Source organism: Oncorhynchus tshawytscha, unplaced genomic scaffold, assembly GCF_018296145.1.
Source record: "Oncorhynchus tshawytscha isolate Ot180627B unplaced genomic scaffold, Otsh_v2.0 Un_contig_1344_pilon_pilon, whole genome shotgun sequence".
In the NCBI taxonomy this organism is placed as follows: Eukaryota; Metazoa; Chordata; class Actinopteri; order Salmoniformes; family Salmonidae; genus Oncorhynchus; species Oncorhynchus tshawytscha.
Window position 1 is genome coordinate 77,501 of NW_024609549.1, and position 21,837 is coordinate 99,337.

The window sequence follows — 21,837 nt, forward strand, 5'->3', positions numbered from 1 at the left end:
TCTCTCTGTCTCTTCCTCTCTCTCTCCCCCTCTCTCTCTGTCTCTTCCTCTCTCTCTCCCCCTCTCTCTCTGTCTCTTCCTCTCTCTCCCCCTCTCTCTCTGTCTCTTCCTCTCTCTCTCCCCCTCTCTCTCTGTCTCTTCCTCTCTCTCTCCCCTCTCTCTCTGTCTCTTCCCCTCTCTCTCCCCCTCTCTCTCTCCCCCTCTCTCTCTCCCCCTCTCTCTCCCCTCTCTCTCTGTCTCTTCCTCTCTCTCTCCCCCTCTCTCTCTCTCTCTCTCCCTCTCTCTCTCTCTTCCTCTCTCTCTCTCCCTCTCTCTCTCTTCCCTCTCTCTCTCTTCTCCCTCTCTCTCTCTTCCCCTCTCTCTCTCCCTCTCTCTCTCTCTCTCTCTCTCTCTGTCTCTCCCTCTCTCTCCCCTCTCTCTCTCTGTCTCCCCCTCTCTCTCTCCCCTCTCTCTCTGTCTCTTCCTCTCTCTCTCCCCCTCTCTCTCTGTCTCTTCCTCTCTCTCTCCCCCTCTCTCTCTGTCTCTTCCCCTCTCTCTGTCTCTTCTCTCTCTCTCCCCCTCTCTCTGTCTCTTCTCTCTCTCTCCCCCTCTCTCTCTGTCTCTTCCTCTCTCTCTCCCCCCTCTCTCTCTGTCTCTTCTCTCTCTCTCTCTCTCTCTCTCTCTCTCTCTCTCTCTCTCTCTCTCTCCCCTCTCTCTCCCCTCTCTCTCTCTCTTCCTCTCTCTCTCTCTCTCTCTCTCTCTGTCTCTTCTCTCTCTCTCTCTCTCTCTCTGTCTCTTCCCTCTCTCCCCCCTCCCCCTCTCCCCTCCCTCTCTCTCTCCCCCTCTCTCTTCCCCTCTCTCTCTTCCCCTCTCTCTCTCCCCTCTCTCTCTCTCCCCTGTCTCTCTCCCCCTCCCCCCTCTCTCTCTCTCTCTGTCTCTTCCCCTCTCTCTCTGTCTCTTCCCCCCCCCTCTCTCTCTTCCTTCCCCTCTCTCTCTTCCCCTCTCTCTCTCTTCCCCTCTCTCTCTCCCCCTCTCCCCTCTCTCTCTCCCCCTCCCCCTCTCTCTCTGTCTCTTCCCCTCTCTCTCTCTAACCCGTGTGTATGTTTTCTCCTCTCCAGGTGGTCTACCCTATGAGTTTAAGGTGGTGATAGCAGGGAACCATGAGCTGACCTTCGATAAGGACTTTATGGCTGAGCTGGTTAAGCAGGATTACTACCGTTTTCCCTCCGTGTCCAAACTGAAGCCCGAGGACTTCGATGACGTCCAGGACCTCCTCACTAACTGTGTGTACCTCCAGGACTCTGACGTCACCGTCAAAGGCTTCCGGATATATGGGACGCCATGGTAAGGAGGAATGGGAGTTTACATACAATCCCCACCACCTGTGTGTGTGTGTGTGTGTGTGTGTGTGTGTGTGTGTGTGTGTGTGTGTGTGTGTGTGTGTGTGTGTGTGTGTGTGTGTGTGTGTGTGTGTGTGTGTGTGTGTGTGTGTGTGTGTGTGTGTGTGTGTGTGTGTGTGTGTGTGCATGGATAGCAAGGTTGGGCTCAATTCGATTTGAAGACAAGTCAATTCAGGAAGTAAACTAAAATTACAATTCAATAATCAAAATTTCACTTTTGAATAAACTGTGAAGCTTTTTGTTTCAAACGTTTTAACATTTCTGAATGTTAAATTCAAATCACTTTCTGTCTGCCTTCAATAGAGTGGTGGAATCATTCATACCATCATCTATCAATGAATCCAGGCTGCATCACATCCGGCCGGGATTGGGAGTCCCATAGGGCGGCACACAATTGGTCCAGCGCCGTCCGGGTTTGGGAGTCCCATAGGGCGGCACACAATTGGTCCAGCGCCGTCCGGGTTTGGGAGTCCCATAGGGCGGCACACAATTGGTCCAGCGCCGTCCGGGTTTGGGAGTCCCATAGGGCGGCACACAATTGGTCCAGCGCCGTCCGGGTTTGGGAGTCCCATAGGGCGGCACCGGGTTTGGGAGTCCCAGTGCCGTCCAGTGCCCGGGTTTGGGAGTCCCATAGGGCAGCACCCAATTGGTCCAGCGCCGTCCGGGTTTGGGAGTCCCATAGGGCGGCACACAATTGGTCCAGCGCCGTCCGGGTTTGGGAGTCCCATAGGGCGGCACACAATTGGTCAGTGCCGTCCGGGTTTGACCGGTGTAGGCCGTCATTGTCAATAAGAATGTGTCCTTAACTGACTTGCGTAGTTTTATAAAGGTTACATATCTATATATATATATATTTTTTAATATGTAATTGTCTAGTTGTAAACGGTAAGCCTCCAACAGACTTTATATGACTTGTCTTGGTCCCGTGTTTTAACACAGTTCCACCACTACAACTCCTCTAGATCCATGAGGAAGGGCAGTTTACACCAGGTTATTTTCCCTCATTCTCCTCTGTCCCCTCCCTATAGAGCTTACACCAGGTTATCTTCCCTCATTCTCCTCTGTCCCCTCCCTATAGAGTTTACACCAGGTTATCTTCCCTCATTCTCCTCTGTCCCCTCCCTATAGAGTTTACACCAGGTTATCTTCCCTCATTCTCCTCTGTCCCCTCCCTATAGAGCTTACACCAGGTTATCTTCCCTCATTCTCTCCCCTCCCTATAGAGTTTACACCAGGTTATCTTCCCTCATTCTCCTCTGTCCCCCCTATAGAGTTTACACCAGGTTATCTTCCCTCATTCTCCCTCTGTCCCCTCCCTATAGAGTTTACACCAGGTTAGTTTACACCAGGTTATCTTCCCTCATTCTTCTCCCCTCTCTATAGAGTTTGTTATCTTCCCTCCCTCCCTATAGAGTTTACACCAGGTTATCTTCCCTCATTCTCCTCTGTCCCCTCCCTATAGAGTTTACACCAGGTTATCTTCCCTCATTCTTCTCCTCCCTATAGAGTTTACACCAGGTTATCTCCCTCATTCCCTCCCTATAGAGTTTACACCAGGTTATCTTCCCTCATTCTCCTCTGTCCCCTCTCCCTATAGAGTTTACACCAGGTTATCTTCCCTCATTCTCCTCTGTCCCCTCCCTATAGAGTTTACACCAGGTTATCTTCCCTCATTCTCCTCTGTCCCCTCCCTATAGAGTTTACACCAGGTTATCTTCCCTCATTCCCTCTATAGAGTTTACACCAGGTTATCCTCCCTCATTCCCCTCCCTATAGAGTTTACACCAGGTTATCTTCCCTCATTCTCCTCCCTATAGAGTTTACACCAGGTTATCTTCCCTCATTCTCCTCTGTCCCCTCCCTATAGAGTTTACACCAGGTTATCTTCCCTCATTCTCCTCCCTATAGAGTTTACACCAGGTTATCTTCCCTCATTCTCCTCTGTCCCCTCCCTATAGAGTTTACACCAGGTTATCTTCCCTCATTCTCCTCTGTCCCCTCTCCCTATAGAGTTTACACCAGGTTATCTTCCCTCATTCTCCTCTGTCCCCCCTATAGAGTTTACACCAGGTTATCCCTCATTCCCTCATTCTCTTCCCTCATTCCTCCCTCTCTATAGAGTTTACACCAGGTTATCTTCCCTCATTCTCCTCTGTCCCCTCTCTATAGAGTTTACACCAGGTTATCTTCCCTCATTCTCCCTCTATAGAGTTTACACCAGGTTATCCTCCCTCATTCCCTCCCCCCTATAGAGTTTACACCAGGTTATCTTCCCTCATTCTCCTCTCCCTATAGAGTTTACACCAGGTTATCTTCCCTCATTCTCCTCTGTCCCCTCTCTATAGAGTTTACACCAGGTTATCTTCCCTCATTTCCTCTGTCCCCTCCCTATAGAGTTTACACCAGGTTATCTTCCCCCATTCTCCTCTGTCCCCTCTCTATAGAGTTTACACCAGGTTATCCTCCCTCATTCTCCTCTGTCCCCTCCCTATAGAGTTTACACCAGGTTATCCTCCCTCATTCTCCTCTGTCCCCTCTCTATAGAGTTAACACCAGGTTATCTTCCCTCATTCTCCTCTGTCCCCTCCCTATAGAGTTTACACCAGGTTATCTTCCCTCATTCTCCTCTGTCCCCCCTATAGAGTTTACACCAGGTTATCTTCCCTCATTCTCCTCTGTCCCCTCCCTATAGAGTTTACACCAGGTTATCTTCCCTCATTCTCCTCTGTCCCCCTCCCTATAGAGTTTACACCAGGTTATCCTCCCTCATTCTCCTCTGTCCCTCCCTATAGAGTTTACACCAGGTTATCTTCCCTCATTCTCCTCTGTCCCCTCCCTATAGTTTACACCAGGTTATCTTCCTCATTCTCCTCTGTCCCCTCCCTATAGAGTTTACACCAGGTTATCTTCCCTCATTCTCCTCTGTCCCCTCCCTATAGAGTTTACACCAGGTTATCTTCCCTCATTCTCCTCTGTCCCCTCCCTATAGAGTTTACACCAGGTTATCTTCCCTCATTCTCCTCTGTCCCCTCCCTATAGAGTTTACACCAGGTTATCTTCCCTCATTCTCCTCTGTCCCCTCCCTATAGAGTTTACACCAGGTTATCTTCCCTCATTCTCCTCCCTATAGAGTTTACACCAGGTTATCTTCCCTCATTCTCCTCTGTCCCCTCCCTATAGAGTTTACACCAGGTTATCTTCCCTCATTCTCCTCTGTCCCCTCCCTATAGAGTTTACACCAGGTTATCTTCCCTCATTCTCCTCTGTCCCCTCTCTATAGAGTTTACACCAGGTTATCTTCCCTCATTCTCCTCTGTCCCCTCTCTATAGAGTTTACACCAGGTTATCCTCCCTCATTCTCCTCTGTCCCCTCTCTATAGAGTTTACACCAGGTTATCTTCCCTCATTCTCCTCTGTCCCCTCTCTATAGAGTTTACACCAGGTTATCTTCCCTCATTCTCCTCTGTCCCCTCTCTATAGAGTTTACACTAGGTTATCCTCCCTCATTCTCCTCTGTCCCCTCCCTATAGAGTTTACACCAGGTTAACCTCCCTCATTCTCCTTTGTCCCCTCCCTATAGAGACACAGGCTTTGTACTCTGGCAGCTCACAGAAAGGCTCCACTGACACGCTGGCTGCTCATCCCAACACACACTACTCCTTTATGGGGTTCCTCAGGCTTAGATTACGCCTGTGTTTTGACATGGAGGTTAAGTGATACATGTGGTACTGGAACACTGTGTCAATAGAGCATAGTCAGGAGTGTGTGTGCGTGTGTGTGTGTGTGTGCGTGTGTGTGTGTGCGTGCGTGCGTATGTTGGGGGGGAGACAATGTGTACACGAGAGATAGGTGGCACACAGTGACAGTGTGTCAATAGATGTGTGTGTCCATGTGTGTGTCCATGTGTGTGTCTGGGTACTGGATGAAATGGAATGAAACACATTCCTGCGGCCTAGCGGCTCCCCTCTCTCCTCTGTGCAGGGACTTTCTCTCTGATCTTTAAATAGGTAACCAGGTCATACCTCCGTCCTGTCGCAGAGCTATAATTAGCTGTTTAGCGGCTAGGCTAGGGAAGCAGTGGGTGCCAGAGGGGAGACGGATACGGCATTCCAGACATCACAGAAACAGCAGCAGGCCAGACAGGGAGGAAACAGAAGGGGAGAGAACCAAGGGCCAGAACATAGTCAATATATATTCTCTCACCTGCTCTCTCTTCCTCTTCTCTCTCTCTCCATCTCTTTTTCTCTTTCTCTCTCTCCATCTCTTTCTCTCTCTCTATCTCTTTTTCTCTCTCTCTCCATCTCTTCCTCTTCTCTCTCTCTCCATCTCTTTTTCTCTTTCTCTCTCTCCATCTCTTCCTCTTTCTCTCTCTCTATCTCTTTTTCTCTCTCTCTCCATCTCTTCCTCTTTCTCTCTCTCTTCCTCTTCTCTCTCTCTCCATCTCTTCCTCTCTCTCTCCATCTCTTTCTCTCTCTCCATCTCTTTTTCTCTCTTTCTCTTTCTCTCGTTCTCTCTTTCTCTCTCTCTCGTTCTCTCTCTTTCTCTCTCTCTCAGTTTCTCTGTCTCTCTTTCTCAGTGCATGCTGGGAGTGTTTTGTAGTTGAGAGGCTGTGTGAATGGCTCTGTCCTAACTTATTGTCTTGATTCTATCCTTGGTAAAAAAAAACTAAATGTTTAAAGTTAGATGCTGGAGGGTTAATACACTTTTATTTTAACAGTACATATTGTTTTTTTAAAAGTTAGGTAGGAAGAGGACAGAGTTTAGTTTCCCGGGGCTTGGAAGGTGTGGTGTGTGCGATGGCAGCCTAGCGCAGAGGAGACACTGTTGTTATGGCATGGATTCAGGTGTGTTCCTGAGAATGGAGTTAAGGTGGAGGAGGTTCTGCTCGCGGTCGGCGAACAGGTAGGAGATGAATTCATACATTCCACATCTAGAATGAACAAAGCTGTGGTTGTGTTTATGAAACGAGTGAATTTGGTGAGCAACAGTTAAATGTGCACCTTAAAGTGAGGCATGGGGAGGGTCCCTATGCAGGATTTGCCAGAACAGGTAGTCTTCGGTGTTTTGAGTGTGGGGATTTGGGGCATAAGAGCTTTGCGTGCCCAAATAAAGGCTGTAGACAAGGTGAGGATACAATTGCCAATGGGGTCAATCGAGGTCAACATGCAAGGGGCCATGAGACGCAGGCAGCAGAGGCTGGGCCTAGTCATGCTATAGATGGTGGTGTAGATGAGGCTGGGTCTAGTCATGCTATAGATGGTGGTGTAGATGAGGCTGGGTCTAGTCATGCTATAGAGGGTGGTGTGGATGAGGCTGGGTCTAGTCATGCTATAGAGGGTGGTGTGGATGAGGCTGGGTCTAGTCATGCTATAGAGGGTGGTGTGGATGAGGCTGGGTCTAGTCATGCTATAGAGGGTGGTGTGGATGAGGCTGGGTCTAGTCATGCTATAGAGGGTGGTGTGGATGAGGCTGGGTCTAGTCATGCTATAGAGGGTGGTGTGGATGAGGCTGGGTCTAGTCATGCTATAGAGGGTGGTGTGGATGAGGCTGGGTCTAGTCATGCTATAGAGGGTGGTGTGGATGAGGCTGGGTCTAGTCATGCTATAGATGGTGGTGTAGATGAGGCTGGGTCTAGTCATGCTATAGAGGGTGGTGTGGATGAGGCTGGGTCTAGTCATGCTATAGAGGGTGGTGTAGATGAGGCTGGGTCTAGTCAGGCTATAGAGGGTGGTAGATGAGGCTGGGTCTAGTCATGCTATAGATGGTGGTGTAGATGAGACTGGGTCTAGTCAGGCTATAGAGGGTGGTAGATGAGGCTGGGTCTAGTCATGCTATAGAGGGTGGTGTAGATGAGGCTGGGTCTAGTCAGGCTATAGAGGGTGGTGTGGATGAGACTGGGTCTAGTCATGCTATAGAGGGTGGTGTAGATGAGGCTGGGTCTAGTCAGGCTATAGAGGGTGGTAGATGAGGCTGGGTCTAGTCATGCTATAGATGGTGGTGTAGATGAGACTGGGTCTAGTCAGGCTATAGAGGGTGGTAGATGAGGCTGGGTCTAGTCATGCTATAGAGGGTGGTGTAGATGAGGCTGGGTCTAGTCATGCTATAGATGGTGGTGTAGATGAGACTGGGTCTAGTCAGGCTATAGAGGGTGGTAGATGAGGCTGGGTCTAGTCATGCTATAGAGGGTGGTGTAGATGAGGCTGGGTCTAGTCAGGCTATAGAGGGTGGTGTGGATGAGGCTGGGTCTAGTCATGCTATAGAGGGCCAGACATATTGTGTACCGGGATGTTCAATCACAGACTTTGTTCTTGTTCTTAATCAGGGACATGTTGGAGAGAGGTTCTAATGTGAACTTTGGACTTTGGACTGGCTTTTGTCAGAGTGGACCATGAGTATCTGTTTAATGTGATGTTTGGGTTTGGGGAAAGGTTTTTTGGCCTGTGTGAATATGTTGTATGCTGGGGCGTCATGTAGGGTCAAGTTGGTAGGGGGGCTCAGCAGGCCAGTCTGCGTGAGACGGGGCATTAGACAAGGATGCCCTCTATCGGGGCAGTTATATACACTAGCCATTGAGCCTTTTTTGAGCCTGCTACGCAGGTGGCTGCAGGGAGTGTGCTGGACAGGGATGGGTGTGTTGACAGGCATAGCAGTGTCAGCGTATGCAGATTACGTTTCTGTGATGGGCAGGATATGCAGGCACTAGAGGCCAGTCTGAAGTTGTACGAGGGAGCTTTGTCAACTAAGGTGAACTGGGGCAAGTGCAAAGCTCTGTTATGTTGGGCATGGAGGGATAAGGCCCCTCTTCTGCTTCCAGGGGGTTTGCAGTGGGGTTGTGAAGGGCTTACAATTTTGGTGGTGTACCTGGGCTCGGAGAGGTGGGTCAGGAAGAACTGGGAGGGGCTGTCACAGGCAGTTGTGTCAAGACTGGCCAGGTGGAGGTGGCTCCTGTCCCAAGTGTCAAAGGTGAGGGATAACAAACCCTTTACTATAATTTAATGGGATGGTCTCTGTGCGCCTTGGGGTGGAATTTGAGTTCTATAAAATGATAAAAAGTGAAGAGATATTTCAGGAGAAATGGTGTGTCGGGGGGCTGTCTGTACAGCTGGGGAAGATGTTTCAGGAGGTATGGTGTGTCGGGGGGCTGTCTGTACAGCTGGGGAAGATGTTTCAGGAGGTATGGTGTGTCGGGGGGCTGTCTGTACAGCTGGGGAAGATGTTTCAGGAGGTATGGTGTGTGGGGGGCTGTCTGTACAGCTGGGGAAGATGTTTCAGGAGTATGGTGTGTCGGGGGGCTGTCTGTACAGTGGGGAAGATGTTTCAGGAGATATGGTGTGTCGGGGGCTGTCTGTACAGCTGGGGAAGATGTTTCAGGAGATATGGTGTGTCGGGGGCTGTCTGTACAGCTGGGGAAGATGTTTCAGGAGATATGGTGTGTGGGGGGCTGTCTGTACAGCTGGGGAAGATGTTTCAGGAGATATGGTGTGTCGGGGGCTGTCTGTACAGCTGGGGAAGATGTTTCAGGAGATATGGTGTGTCAGGAGGGGGGGCTGTCTGTACAGCTGGGGAAGATGTTTCAGGAGGTATGGTGTGTTGGGGGGCTGTCTGTACAGCTGGGGGGAAGATGTTTCAGGAGTCTGTATGGTGTGTGTGGGGGCTGTCTGTACAGCTGGGGAAGATGGGTTGGAGATATGGTGTGTCGGGGGGCTGTCTGTACAGCTGGGGAAGATGTTTCAGGAGGTGTGTCGGGGGCTGTCTGTACAGCTGGGGAAGATGTTTGGATATATGGTGTGTCGGGGGCTGTCTGTACAGCTGGGGAAGATGGGTTCAGGAGATATGGTGTGTCGGGGGCTGTCTGTACAGCTGGGGAAGATGGGTTGGATATATGGTGTGTCGGGGGGCTGTCTGTACAGCTGGGGAAGATGTTTCAGGAGATATGGTGTGTCGGGGGGCTGTCTGTACAGCTGGGGAAGATGGGTTGGATATATGGTGTGTCGGGGGCTGTCTGGGGGGCTGTCTGTACAGCTGGGGAAGATGGGTTGGATATATGGTGTGTCGGGGGGCTGTCTGTACAGCTGGGGAAGATGGGTTGGATATATGGTGTGTCGGGGGCTGATATATGGCTCTCTCCCACATTCTCTCACTCTCTCTCTCTCTTGTTCTTTCTCTCTGTTCTCTCTCTCTGGCTCTCTCCCATGTTCTCTCACTCTCTTGTTCTCTTTTTCTCTGTCCTTCTCGCTCTCCCTCTTTCTCTCTCTCTCTCTCCCTCTTTCTCTCTCTCTCTCGGTTTTCTTCTCTCAGTCTCTGGCTTTCTCCCATGTTTCCTCACTATTTCCCTCTCAATATTTCTTCCCTGCCTTTCTTTACCTCTTTCTCTTCCCCATCTGTCTCTTTCCTTCTCTCTTTCTCCATCCCTGTTACGAGAGAAAGCCCCTCCCCCTCCTTCCCTGGTGTGTGTTTACTGTGAGGGCTGCTAAGTGTCTGTTGTGACAGCTTGGGGTCATGTGAGAGGCAGAGGTGACAGCTTGGGGGTCTGGTGAGAGGCAGACCCCCCCACTCCACCTCTCTCGCCCCCCTCTAACCAGTGTCCGTGTGGCCTGAGGTCTGGCTTGCAGCAGTCCGGGATGCCCAGCCTGTCTGTCCAGTGTGAGGTCTCACTTAGCTCCACATTGCACTACACCACGTGGGTGACCTGGTAAAGTGGACAGCTAAGAGTGTTGCTCAGACAAGTGGGTTTCAACCTTCTGAGTCCAGCATAGAATGGCACCCTTGTATTCCTAATTTAAGTTCAGGGGGTAAGGTTAAGGTTTGGGATGGGGTTAGTGGTTAAAATCACCTTTTTGACATTTTAAAAACACAGCATAATAATGGCTATGGCCTAGACCAACAGTACACTACACCCCAACCTAACAGTACACTACACCCCAACCTAACAGTACACTACACCCCAACCTAACAGTACACTACACCCCCTACTACTGCTACTACTATGGAGAACATAAATGTTTCGTTAGCTAGTGTTTTATACCCTCCTCCATCTCTATGTTGACTGGTGTTTTATACCCTCCTCCATCTCTATGTTGACTGTTGACTGGTGTTTAATACTCTCCTCCATCTCTATGTTGACTGGTGTTTAATACCCTCCTCCATCTCTATGTTGACTGGTGTTTAATACCCTCCTCCATCTCTATGTTGACTGGTGTTTTATACCCTCCTCCATCTCTATGTTGACTGGTGTTTTATACCCTCCTCCATCTCTATGTTGACTGGTGTTTTATACTCTCCTCCATCTCTATGTTGACTGGTGTTTAATACTCTCCTCCATCTCTATGTTGACTGGTGTTTTATACTCTCCTCCATCTCTATGTTGACTGTTGACTGGTGTTTAATACCCTCCTCCATCTCTATGTTGACTGGTGTTTTATACTCTCCTCCATCTCTATGTTGACTGGTGTTTTATACTCTCCTCCATCTCTATGTTGACTGGTGTTTTATACCCTCCTCCATCTCTATGTTGACTGGTGTTTTATACCCTCCTCCATCTCTATGTTGACTGGTGTTTTATACCCTCCTCCATCTCTATGTTGACTGGTGTTTTATACCCTCCTCCATCTCTATGTTGACTGGTGTTTTATACTCTCCTCCATCTCTATGTTGACTGGTGTTTAATACCCTCCTCCATCTCTATGTTGACTGGTGTTTTATACCCTCCTCCATCTCTATGTTGACTGGTGTTTTATACTCTCCTCCATCTCTATGTTGACTGGTGTTTAATACCCTCCTCCATCTCTATGTTGACTGGTGTTTAATACTCTCCTCCATCTCTATGTTGACTGGTGTTTAATACCCTCCTCCATCTCTATGTTGACTGGTGTTTAATACCCTCCTCCATCTCTATGTTGACTGGTGTTTTATACCCTCCTCCATCTCTATGTTGACTGGTGTTTAATACTCTCCTCCATCTCTATGTTGACTGGTGTTTTATACTCTCCTCCATCTCTATGTTGACTGGTGTTTTATACTCTCCTCCATCTCTATGTTGACTGGTGTTTTATACTCTCCTCCATCTCTATGTTGACTGGTGTTTAATACTCTCCTCCATCTCTATGTTGACTGGTGTTTAATACTCTCCTCCATCTCTATGTTGACTGGTGTTACTCTCCTCCATCTCTATGTTGACTGGTGTTTAATACTCTCCTCCATCTCTATGTTGACTGGTGTTTAATACTCTCCTCCATCTCTATGTTGACTGGTGTTTTATACTCTCCTCCATCTCTATGTTGACTGGTGTTTTATACTCTCCTCCATCTCTATGTTGACTGGTGTTTTATACTCTCCTCCATCTCTATGTTGACTGGTGTTTTATACTCTCCTCCATCTCTATGTTGACTGGTGTTTTATACTCTCCTCCATCTCTATGTTGACTGGTGTTTTATACTCTCCTCCATCTCTATGTTGACTGGTGTTTTATACTCTCCTCCATCTCTATGTTGACTGGTGTTTAATACTCTCCTCCATCTCTATGTTGACTGGTGTTTAATACTCTCCTCCATTTATGTTGACTGGTGTTTAATACTCTCCTCCATCTCTATGTTGACTGGTGTTTAATACTCTCCTCCATCTCTATGTTGACTGGTGTTTAATACTCTCCTCCATCTCTATGTTGACTGGTGTTTAATACTCTCCTCCATCTCTATGTTGACTGGTGTTTAATACTCTCCTCCATCTCTATGTTGACTGGTGTTTAATACTCTCCTCCATCTCTATGTTGACTGGTGTTTAATACTCTCCTCCATCTCTATGTTGACTGGTGTTTAATACTCTCCTCCATCTCTATGTTGACTGGTGTTTAATACTCTCCTCCATCTCTATGTTGACTGGTGTTTAATACTCTCCTCCATCTCTATGTTGACTGGTGTTTAATACTCTCCTCCATCTCTATGTTGACTGGTGTTTAATACTCTCCTCCATCTCTATGTTGACCAGCCAGACTATGAGAGAAAGCTTTACACCATGACGGAGACAGAGAACAGGCTCCATACTAACAGATGCTTAGTAGAGCTGATACCTAAACCAGCTGCCCCCTGTGACCAGACTACATACACACACACACACACACACACACACACACACACACACACACACACACACACACACACACACACACACACACACACACACACACACACACACAGTCTCATAGGGGACAGTTCAATCAGTCAATCATAGTTATTTGTAAAGCCCCTTTTACCACAGCAGTTGTCACAAAGTGCTTATACCCCCTAGAAAGGCTGGAACCTGGGAAGAAACCTAGAGAGGAGCCAGTCCTCTTCTGGCTGTGCCGGGTGGAGATTATAAGAGTACGTGGCCATTAAGGCCAGATCGTTCTTCAATATGTTCAAACGTTCATAGATGACCAGCAGGGTCAAATAATAATCACAGTGGTTGTATAGTGTGCAACAGATCAGCACCTCGGGAGTAAATGTCAGTTGGCTTTTCATAGCTGAGCATTCAGAGGTTGAGATAGAAGGTGAGGAAGAGAGAGGAAGAGAAAGGGAGGGAGAGGAAACAGCAGGTCTGGGACAAGGGAGCACGACCGGTGAACAGGTCAGGGTTCCCTCACCGCAGGCAACACAGCAGAAACTGGAGTAGCAGCACGACCGGTGAACAGGTCAGGGTTCCCTCACCGCAGGCAGCACAGCAGAAACCTGATCAGCAGCACGACCAGGTGGGCTGGGGACAGTCATCAAGCCAGGTAGTCTTGAGGCATGGTCTTAGAGCTCAGGTCATCCGGGAGGGGAGAGAGAGATGGGAGAATTAGAGGGAGCATACCTAAGATCACACAGGACAAGACAGGATAATTACATCAGACAGGACAGACTGACCCTAGCCCGGCGGTACATAGACTATTGCAGCATAGATACCGGAGTCTGAGACAGGGGTGGTCGGGGGACACTGTGGCCCCGTCTGATGACACTCCCGGACAGGGCCAACCAGGCAGGATATAACCTCACCCCTGTGCAGACCCCTCACCCCAGCAGAGACAGAGCTGAGGGGTGTCTGCTACTGTTAAGGCTGCTGAAGGCAGTGCTCTGCCTCTTGGCCTGAAAGCAACACCCCACTGGGCACAGACATCAATTCAACATCTATTCCACATTGGTTCAACGTCATTTCATTGAAATGATGTGGAAACCATGTTGATTCAACCAGTGTGTGCCCAGTGGGACATCTCTAGATGGGTAACGCTGCACAGGCTTCCACATGACTAGTGATGATGCTTACTGCTCATCCTTAGACAAAGACAAGGTCCCTTCTATGGTCCTTTTTCAGTCAAATGTCTTGGCCTCTGTTTTTCTGAGACATATAGATTTTTCCAGCTTCCATATTCATGGCTCTGGGTGTCTTTGTATTTGGTAAATGGCAGCGGCTGCATAATGCAGCACGTAGACTAGTGTCAGGTGTGACGTGTTGTTAAGGTACTTCGGGAACGTTCTGGAAAGGTGGACATTGATCTCAGTGGAAAACACACACATCCTTGCTTAGGAGCATACAAACACTCACACACACACACTTTCCTACACACACACACCCTTTCTCTCGCTTCTCTCGCTCTCTCGCGCACACACACACACACACACACACACACAGTAGTGTGGTGAGAGGCATGGTAGACAGACTACAGATATTGATATGTGTGGAGTCCTGCTGGTTTCTCTGACTCTGATAAGATGTACTGACGGATTGAGACCAGAGACGGGAGTTAAGATACAGCCTTTTAACACACACACACACACACACACACACACACACACACACACACACACACACACACACACACACACACACACACACACACACACACACACACACACACACACACACACACACACACACACACACACACACACACACACACACACACACACACACACACACACACACACACACACACACACACACACACACACACACACACACACACACACACACACACACACACACACACACACACACACACACACACACACACACACACACACACACACACACACACACACACACACACACACACACACACACACACACACACACACACACACACACACACACACACACACACACACACACACACATGCACACACACACACTGCCTTCAAAAGTGTGTCTGCCTCCTGTCTGCTTGTATGTGTATGTTTTTGTATAACTGAGTGAAAGCTGTGTGTGTGTGTGTGTGTGTGTGTGTGTGTGTGTGTGTGTGTGTGTGTGTGTGTGTGTGTGTGTGTGTGTGTGTGTGTGTGTGTGCGTGCGTGCGTTTGTGTGTGTTTTGGGGTCAGCCCTCTATAGGGATTACTCCATTGTGTGGAGTTCCCTGGTCTGTGGTGAATCTCCTACTCCAAATATTACCCTCCCCAGTGTGGCCTCCCCCTTCTCTCCTCCTCAATACAGCCTCCCCCTTCTTCTCTCCTTTCCATTATGGTCTCCTCCCCCTTCTCTCCTCCTCAGTATGGCCTCCCCCCCCCTTCTTCTCTCCTCCTCAGTATGGCCTCCCCCTTCTTCTCTCCTCCTCAGTATGGCCTCCCCCTTCTTCTTCTTCTTCAGTATGGTCTCCACCCCAGTATGGCCTCACCCTTCTCTCCTCCTCAGTATGGCCTCCCCATCTTCTCTCCTTTTCAGTATGGCCTCCCCTTCTTCTCTCCTCCTCAGTATGGCCTCCCCCTTCTCTCCTCCTCAGTATGGCCTCAGTATGGCCTCCCCCTTCTTCTCCCCTTCCTCCTCAGCATGGCCCTCCTTCAGTATGGCCTCTCTCCTCCTCAGTATGGCCTCCCCATCTTCTCTCCTTTTCAGTATGGCCTCCCCCTTCTTCTCTCCTCCTCCAGTGTGGCCTCCCCTTCTTCTCTCCTCCCCCAGTGCCTGGCCCTCCTTCAGTATGGCCCCCTTCTTCTCTCCTCCCCCAGTATGGCCTCCCCCCCCCTCCTCAGTATGGCCTCCCCCTCTCCTCCCCAGTATGGCCTCCCCCCCCCTTCTTCTCTCCTCCTCAGTCATGGCCTCCCCCTTCTTCTCTGGCCTCCTCAGTATGGCCTCTCCCTCCTCAGTATGACCTCCCCCCTCCTCAGTCAGTGTGGCCTCCCCTTCTTCTCTCCTCCTCAGTATGACCTCCCCTTCTTCCTCCTCCTCAGTATGGCCTCCCCTTCTTCTCTCCTCCCAGTATGGCCTCTTTCTTCTCTCCTCCCCAGTATGGCCTCCCCCTTCTCTCTCTCCCCCAGTGTGGCCTCCCCCTTCTTCTCTCCTCCTCAGTATGGCCTCCCCTTCTTCTCCTCAGTATGGCCTCCTCCTCAGTGGCCTCCCCCTTCTCTCCTCCTCAGTATGACCTCCCCTTCTTCTCTCCTCCTCAGTGTGGCCTCCCCTTCTTCTCTCCTCCTCAGTATGACCTCCCCCTTCTTCGCTCCTCCTCAGTATGGCCTCCCCTTCTTCTCCCCTCCTCAGTATGGCCTCTTTCTTCTCTCCTCCCCAGTATGGTCTCCCCCTTCTCTCCTCTTCAGTATGGCCTCCCCCTTCTTCTCTCCTCCCCAGTGTGGCTTCTCTCCTCCTCAGTATGGCCTCTTCTCTCCTCCTCAGTGTGGTCAGTATGACCTCCCCCTCTCCCCTTCTCTCCTCCTCCTCAGTCATGGCCTCCCCTTCTTCCTCCTCCTCAGTATGGCCTCCTCCTCAGTATGGCCTCCCCCTTCTTCTCCTCCTCCTCAGTATGACCTCCCCCCTTCTTCTCTCCTCCTCAGTGTGGCCTCCCCCCCTTCTTCTCTCCTCCTCAGTATGACCTCCCCCTTCTTCGCTCCTCCTCAGTATGGCCTCAGTATGGCCTCTTCTCCCCTCCTCAGTATGGCCTCTCTTCTCCCCAGTTGGTCTCTCCTCCCCAGTATGGCCTCTCTCCTCCCCAGTGTGGCCTCCCCTTCTTCTCTCCTCAGTATGGCCTCCCCTTCTTCTCCTCCTCCCCAGTATGGCCTCCCCCCTTCTTCTCCCCCTCCTCAGTATGGCCTTCTCTCCTCCTCAGTATGGTCTCCCCCTTCTCTCCTCCCCAGTATGGCCTCCCCCTTCTTCTCTCCTCCCCAGTGTGGTCTCCCCCTCTCCCCTCAGTATCTCTTCTTCTCTCCCCAGTGTGGCCTCCCCCTTCTTCTCTCCTCCCCAGTGTGGCCTCCCCTTCTTCTCTCCTCCCCAGTGTGGCCTCCCCCTCTTCTCTCCTCCCCAGTGTGGTGGCCTCCCCAGTGTGGCCCCCCTTCTTCTCTCCTCCCCAGTGTGGCCTCCCCCTTCTTCTCTCCTCCCCAGTGTGGCCTCCCCCTTCTCTCCTCCTGTGTTCTCAACTGTTTGGCTGTACAGCTCCTGTTAAACTTTGGTTTATGGTTATGTATTTTAAGAGTGGCAATCAAGGCTTGTTTGTATCTTCTGTTGCTGTTGTCTTTGAGTTAGTCAACTCACTGGCTGTTAAATACCGCAGTCACAGAGCAGCACTCAGTGTCCTACCGTAGGGAAACCTGCTATCTTCTGTTGTTGTTGTCCTGAGAGTTAGTCAACACCCTGGCTGTTAAATACCGCAGTCACAGAGCAGCACTCAGTGTCCTACCGTAGGGAAACCTGCTATCTTCTGTTGTTGTTGTCCTGAGAGTTAGTCAACACCCTGGCTGTTAAATACCGCAGTCACAGAGCAGCACTCAGTGTCCTACCGTAGGGAAACCTGCAAATGACAAAATCTGCATTTGAGACCTGCATTTAGTCCTTTATTAATTTCCCTCTGGAAAGGTCAGAGCCTCCACCCGCGTGTGCCTGTGAGTGAGTGCTCCTGTGTGTGTGTGCTCGTGCGTGCGTGTGTTTGTGTGTGTGTGTTTGTGCCTGTGAGTGAGTGTGTGTGTGTGTGCCTGTGAGTGAGTGAGTGTGTGTGTTTGTGAGTGAGTGAGTGTGTGTGTGTTTGTGTACGCTTTCGCTGCAATGCATTTACGTACCTCTGTGTCTCTACCTTCTTTTTTTATACAATATGATACAATAATATGAAGCAGTTGTAGATAGGTGATAGATATGGGGGTATGAAGGGTTCATTGTGGATAGGTGATAGATATGGGGGTATGAAGGGTTCATTGTGGATAGGTGATAGATATGGGGGTATGTAGGGTTCATTGTGGATAGGTGATAGATATGGTGGTATGAAGGGTTCATTGTGGATGGGTGATAGATATGGGGGTATGAAGGGTTCATTGTGGATGGGTGATAGATATGGGGGTATGAAGGGTTCATTGTGGATGGGTGATAGATATGGGGGTATGAAGTAGAGGTCGACTGATTATGATTTTTCAACGCTGATACCGATACGGATGATTGGAGGATCAAAAAAGTCAATACCCATTAATCGGCAGATTTTTATATTTACAGTTGAAGTCGGACGTTTAGATACATTTAGGTTGGAGTCATTAAAACTCGTTTTTCAACCACTCCACAAATTTCTTGTTAACAAACTATAGTTTTGGCAAGTCGGTTAAGACATCTACTTTGTGCATGACACGTAATTTTTCCAACAATTGTTTACAGACAGATTATTTTACTTATATTCACTGTATCACAATTCCAGTGGGTCAGAAGTTTACATACACTAAGTTGACTATGCCTTTAAACAGCTTGGAAAATTCCAGAAAATGATGTCATGGCTTTTGAAGCTTCTGATAGGCTAATTGACATCATTTGAGTCAATTGGAGGTGTACCTGTGGATGTATTTCAAGGCCAACCTTCAAACTCAGTGCCTCTTTGCTTGACATCATGGGAAAATCAAAAGAAATCAGCGGAGACCTCAGAAAAAACATTGTCGACCTCCACAAGTCTGGTTCATCCTTGGGAGCAATTTCCAAACACCTGAAGGTACCACATTCATCTATACAAACAATAGTACGCAAGTATGGGACCACGCAGCCGTCATACCCCTCAGGAAGGAGACGCGTTCTGTCTCCTGGAGATGAACGTACTTTGGTGCCAAAAGTGCAAATCAATCCCAGAACAACAGCAAAGGACCTTGTGAAGATGCTGGAGGAAACGGGTACAAAAGTATCTATTTCCACAGTACAACGAGTCCTATTTCAACATAACCTGAAAGGCCACTCAGCAAGGAAGAGGACACTGCTCCAAAACCCCCATAACAAAGCCAGGCAGTTTGCAACTGCACATGGGGACAAAGATTGTACTTTTTCGAGAAAATAGAACTGTTTGGCCATAATGACCATCGTTATGTTCGGAGGAAAAAGGGGGAGGCTTGCAAGCCAAAGAACAACATCTCAACCGTGAAGCAAGGAGATGGCAGCATCATGTTGTGGGAGTGCTTTGCTGCAGGAGGGACTGGTGCACTTCATAAAATAGATGGCATCATGAGCAGGGAAAATTTTGTGTATATATTGAAGCAACATCACAAGACATCAGTCAGGAAGTTAAAATGGGTCTTCCAAATGGACAATGACCCCAAGCATACTACCAAAGTTGTAGTAAAATGGCTTAAGGACAACATAGTCTAGGTATTGGAGTGACCATCACAAGGCCCTGACCTCAATCCTATAGAAATGTTGTTGGCTGAACTGAAAAAGTGTGTGCGAGCAAGGAGGCCTACAAACCTGACTCAGCTCTGTCAGGAGGAATGGGCCAAAATTCCCCCAACTTATTGTGGGAAGCTTGTGGAAGGCTACCCGAAATGTTTGACCCAAGTTAAACAATTTAAAGGCAATGCTAAACTTCTGATCCACTGGGAATGTGATGAAAGAAATAAAAGCTGAAATAAATAATTCTCTCTACTATTATTCTGACATTTCACATTCTTAAAATATGTGGTGATCCTAACTTACCTAAGACAGGGCATTTTTACTAGGATTAAATGTCAGGAATTGTGAAAAACTGAGTTTTAATGTATTTGGCTAAGGTGTATGTAAACTTCAGACTTCAATGATATATTTGTAATAATGACAATTACATCAATACTGAATGAACAACAAACACTTATTTTAACTTAATATAATACATAAGTAAAACCTATTTATTCTCAAATAAATAATGAAACATGTTCATTTTGTTTTAATTGTTGCAAGAACACAGTGTTGGAGAAGAAAGTAAAAGCGCAATATGTGCCTTGTAAAAAAGCTAACGTTTAAGTTCCTTGCTCAGAACATGAGAACATATGAAAGCTGGTGGTTCCTTTTAACATGAGTCTTCAATACTCCCAGTTAAGAAGTTTTAGGTTGTAGTGCTTAAAGCAGAGCTTGTCTGCATGTTCCCCTGTCAGTCTGCTCCACCCCTTATCAGAAATTATTCCTTATGGGCTTTTGGATGGGTGTTCTTAAGGCGATTCCTTATGGGCTTTTGGATGGGTGTTTTTAAGGTGATTCCTTATGGGCTTTTGGATGGGTGTTCTTAAGGTGATTCCTTATGGGCTTTTGGATGGGTGTTTTTTAAGGTGATTCCTTATGGGCTTTTGGATGGGTGTTCTTAAGGTGATTCCTTATGGGCTTTTGGATGGGTGTTTTTAAGGTGATTCCTTATGGGCTTTTGGATGGGTGTTCTTAAGGTGATTCCTTATGGGCTTTTGGATGGGTGTTCTTAAGGTGATTCCTTATGGGCTTTTGGATGGGTGTTCTTAAGGTGATTCCTTATGGGCTTTTGGATGGGTGTTCTTAAGGTGATTCCACAGGTTGTTGGAATTTGTATTAATTTAGACGTTGCTGACCTCATGCTTACATCTTTATCACAAATAAGACACCTTGCTTTCCCTGGTGCCAATTCAATGTAATAGTCCCACACTGGTGCTCTGCTTTTCTCTGCTTTCCGTCTGTAAAATTAATATAATCGTATACACATGCACACACACACACAGCTCTTTGAAGTGACAAGGATACTGAAGAGTCTGCTTAGGAGACACAAATAAACTGTTTGAATAATAAAACTGGAGTTTAAGTTACCTGTGATGAATGTTGAAAACAAGAACTGTAATTTCTATATGCAGGAAATCCTATTTTAATAATGGGCATGGTAAGAATTGACTACCAAAGTGTGAGTCATAATTTCCATGACACCTTACAGCAAAATCTGAAAAGCGGTTCCTTCATTCATTTATTCCATAGGATATTTTTAGATTCACTTCAAATAAGGTCTATGTTTCTTGTAGGCTTACACCATCTTGCCAATTTTATAACTGTGTAGATATCCATAGGACAAGGTAACTGATCAATATTGGCAAAATATAATCGAAGATATTTTTTATTGTAGAGTGGATTTATGAAAATTTACACGAGTATCAAAACGCCGAGGCAGTTTAAGCACGAAACACAGACCTTATCTGAAGTAGATCAAGACATTCCCCATGGAAGACATGAACGGTAAAATAACGAAGGAACCCCTTTCAAGTTCAGCCGCAAGTTATTATAGGAATTATGACGCGTCAACTATTGTGGATAGGTGATAGATATGGTGGTATGAAGGGTTCATTGTGAGGTGATAGATATGGGGGTATGAAGGGTTCATTGTGAGGTGATAGAATGGGGGTATGAAGGGTTCATTGTGAGGTGATAGATATGGGGGTATGAAGGGTTCATTGTAGATAGGTGATAGATATGGGGGTATGAAGGGTTCATTGTAGATGAAGGTGATAGATATGGGGGTATGAAGGGTTCATTGTAGATAGGTGATAGATATGGGGGTATGAAGGGTTCATTGTAGATAGGTGATAGATATGGGGGTATGAAGGGTTCATTGTAGATAGGTGATAGATATGGGGGTATGAAGGGTTCATTGTGGATAGGTGATAGATATGGTGGTATGAAGGGTTCATTGTGGATAGGTGATAGATATGGGGGTATGAAGGGTTCATTGTGGATAGGTGATAGATATGGGGGTATGAAGGGTTCATTGTGGATAGGTGATAGATATGGTGGTATGAAGGGTTCATTGTGGATAATTTCAGAGAACAAGAGTTAGTTTTCTCGCGCCCCCTCTCTATCTCAATGTTCCCAGTAGCATTCCCAACTCGTCTCTCCCTCTCCCTCTCTCTCTGTCAGGAAGTGGCGGCCATTTGTTGAGGAACATCCTGGTTCTGCAGACCTGATTACACACACACACACACACACACACACACACACACACACACAGAGAAGTCTCAAAGTACTCACACACACATTTTCAGGCCTAACCTCTCCAGTCCCACTGTGGAGTCCTCATGTCTGCTCCTTCTCATTCAGCAAGGTTTGTTGGGAATAGCAGGATCAAGGGGGTGTGGAGGGTCGGGCCTATGGAGGTATGTTGTATTGGTTAAGGGTTCAGTGCCAGGTTGGGTCTATGGAGGTATGTTGTATTGGTTAAGGGCTCAGTGCCAGGTTGGGTCTATGCAGGTATGTTGTATTGGTTAAGGGCTCAGTGCCAGGTTGGGTCTATGGAGGTATGTTGTATTGGTTAAGG

The 21,837-nt window shown here is 48.1% G+C and overlaps 1 protein-coding gene across 1 annotated transcript in view; it reads left to right on the top strand.

Annotated features, from left to right (window-relative positions):
- LOC121845073 (metallophosphoesterase MPPED2) overlaps positions 1-21,837 on the top strand; it is a 124,821-nt gene that overhangs the window by 49,650 nt on the left and 53,334 nt on the right. Inside the window, exon 4 of the mRNA XM_042315848.1 lies at positions 1,098-1,323. Coding sequence (XP_042171782.1) covers positions 1,098-1,323 — 226 coding nt within the window. The remainder of the gene's footprint in view (positions 1-1,097; positions 1,324-21,837) is intronic.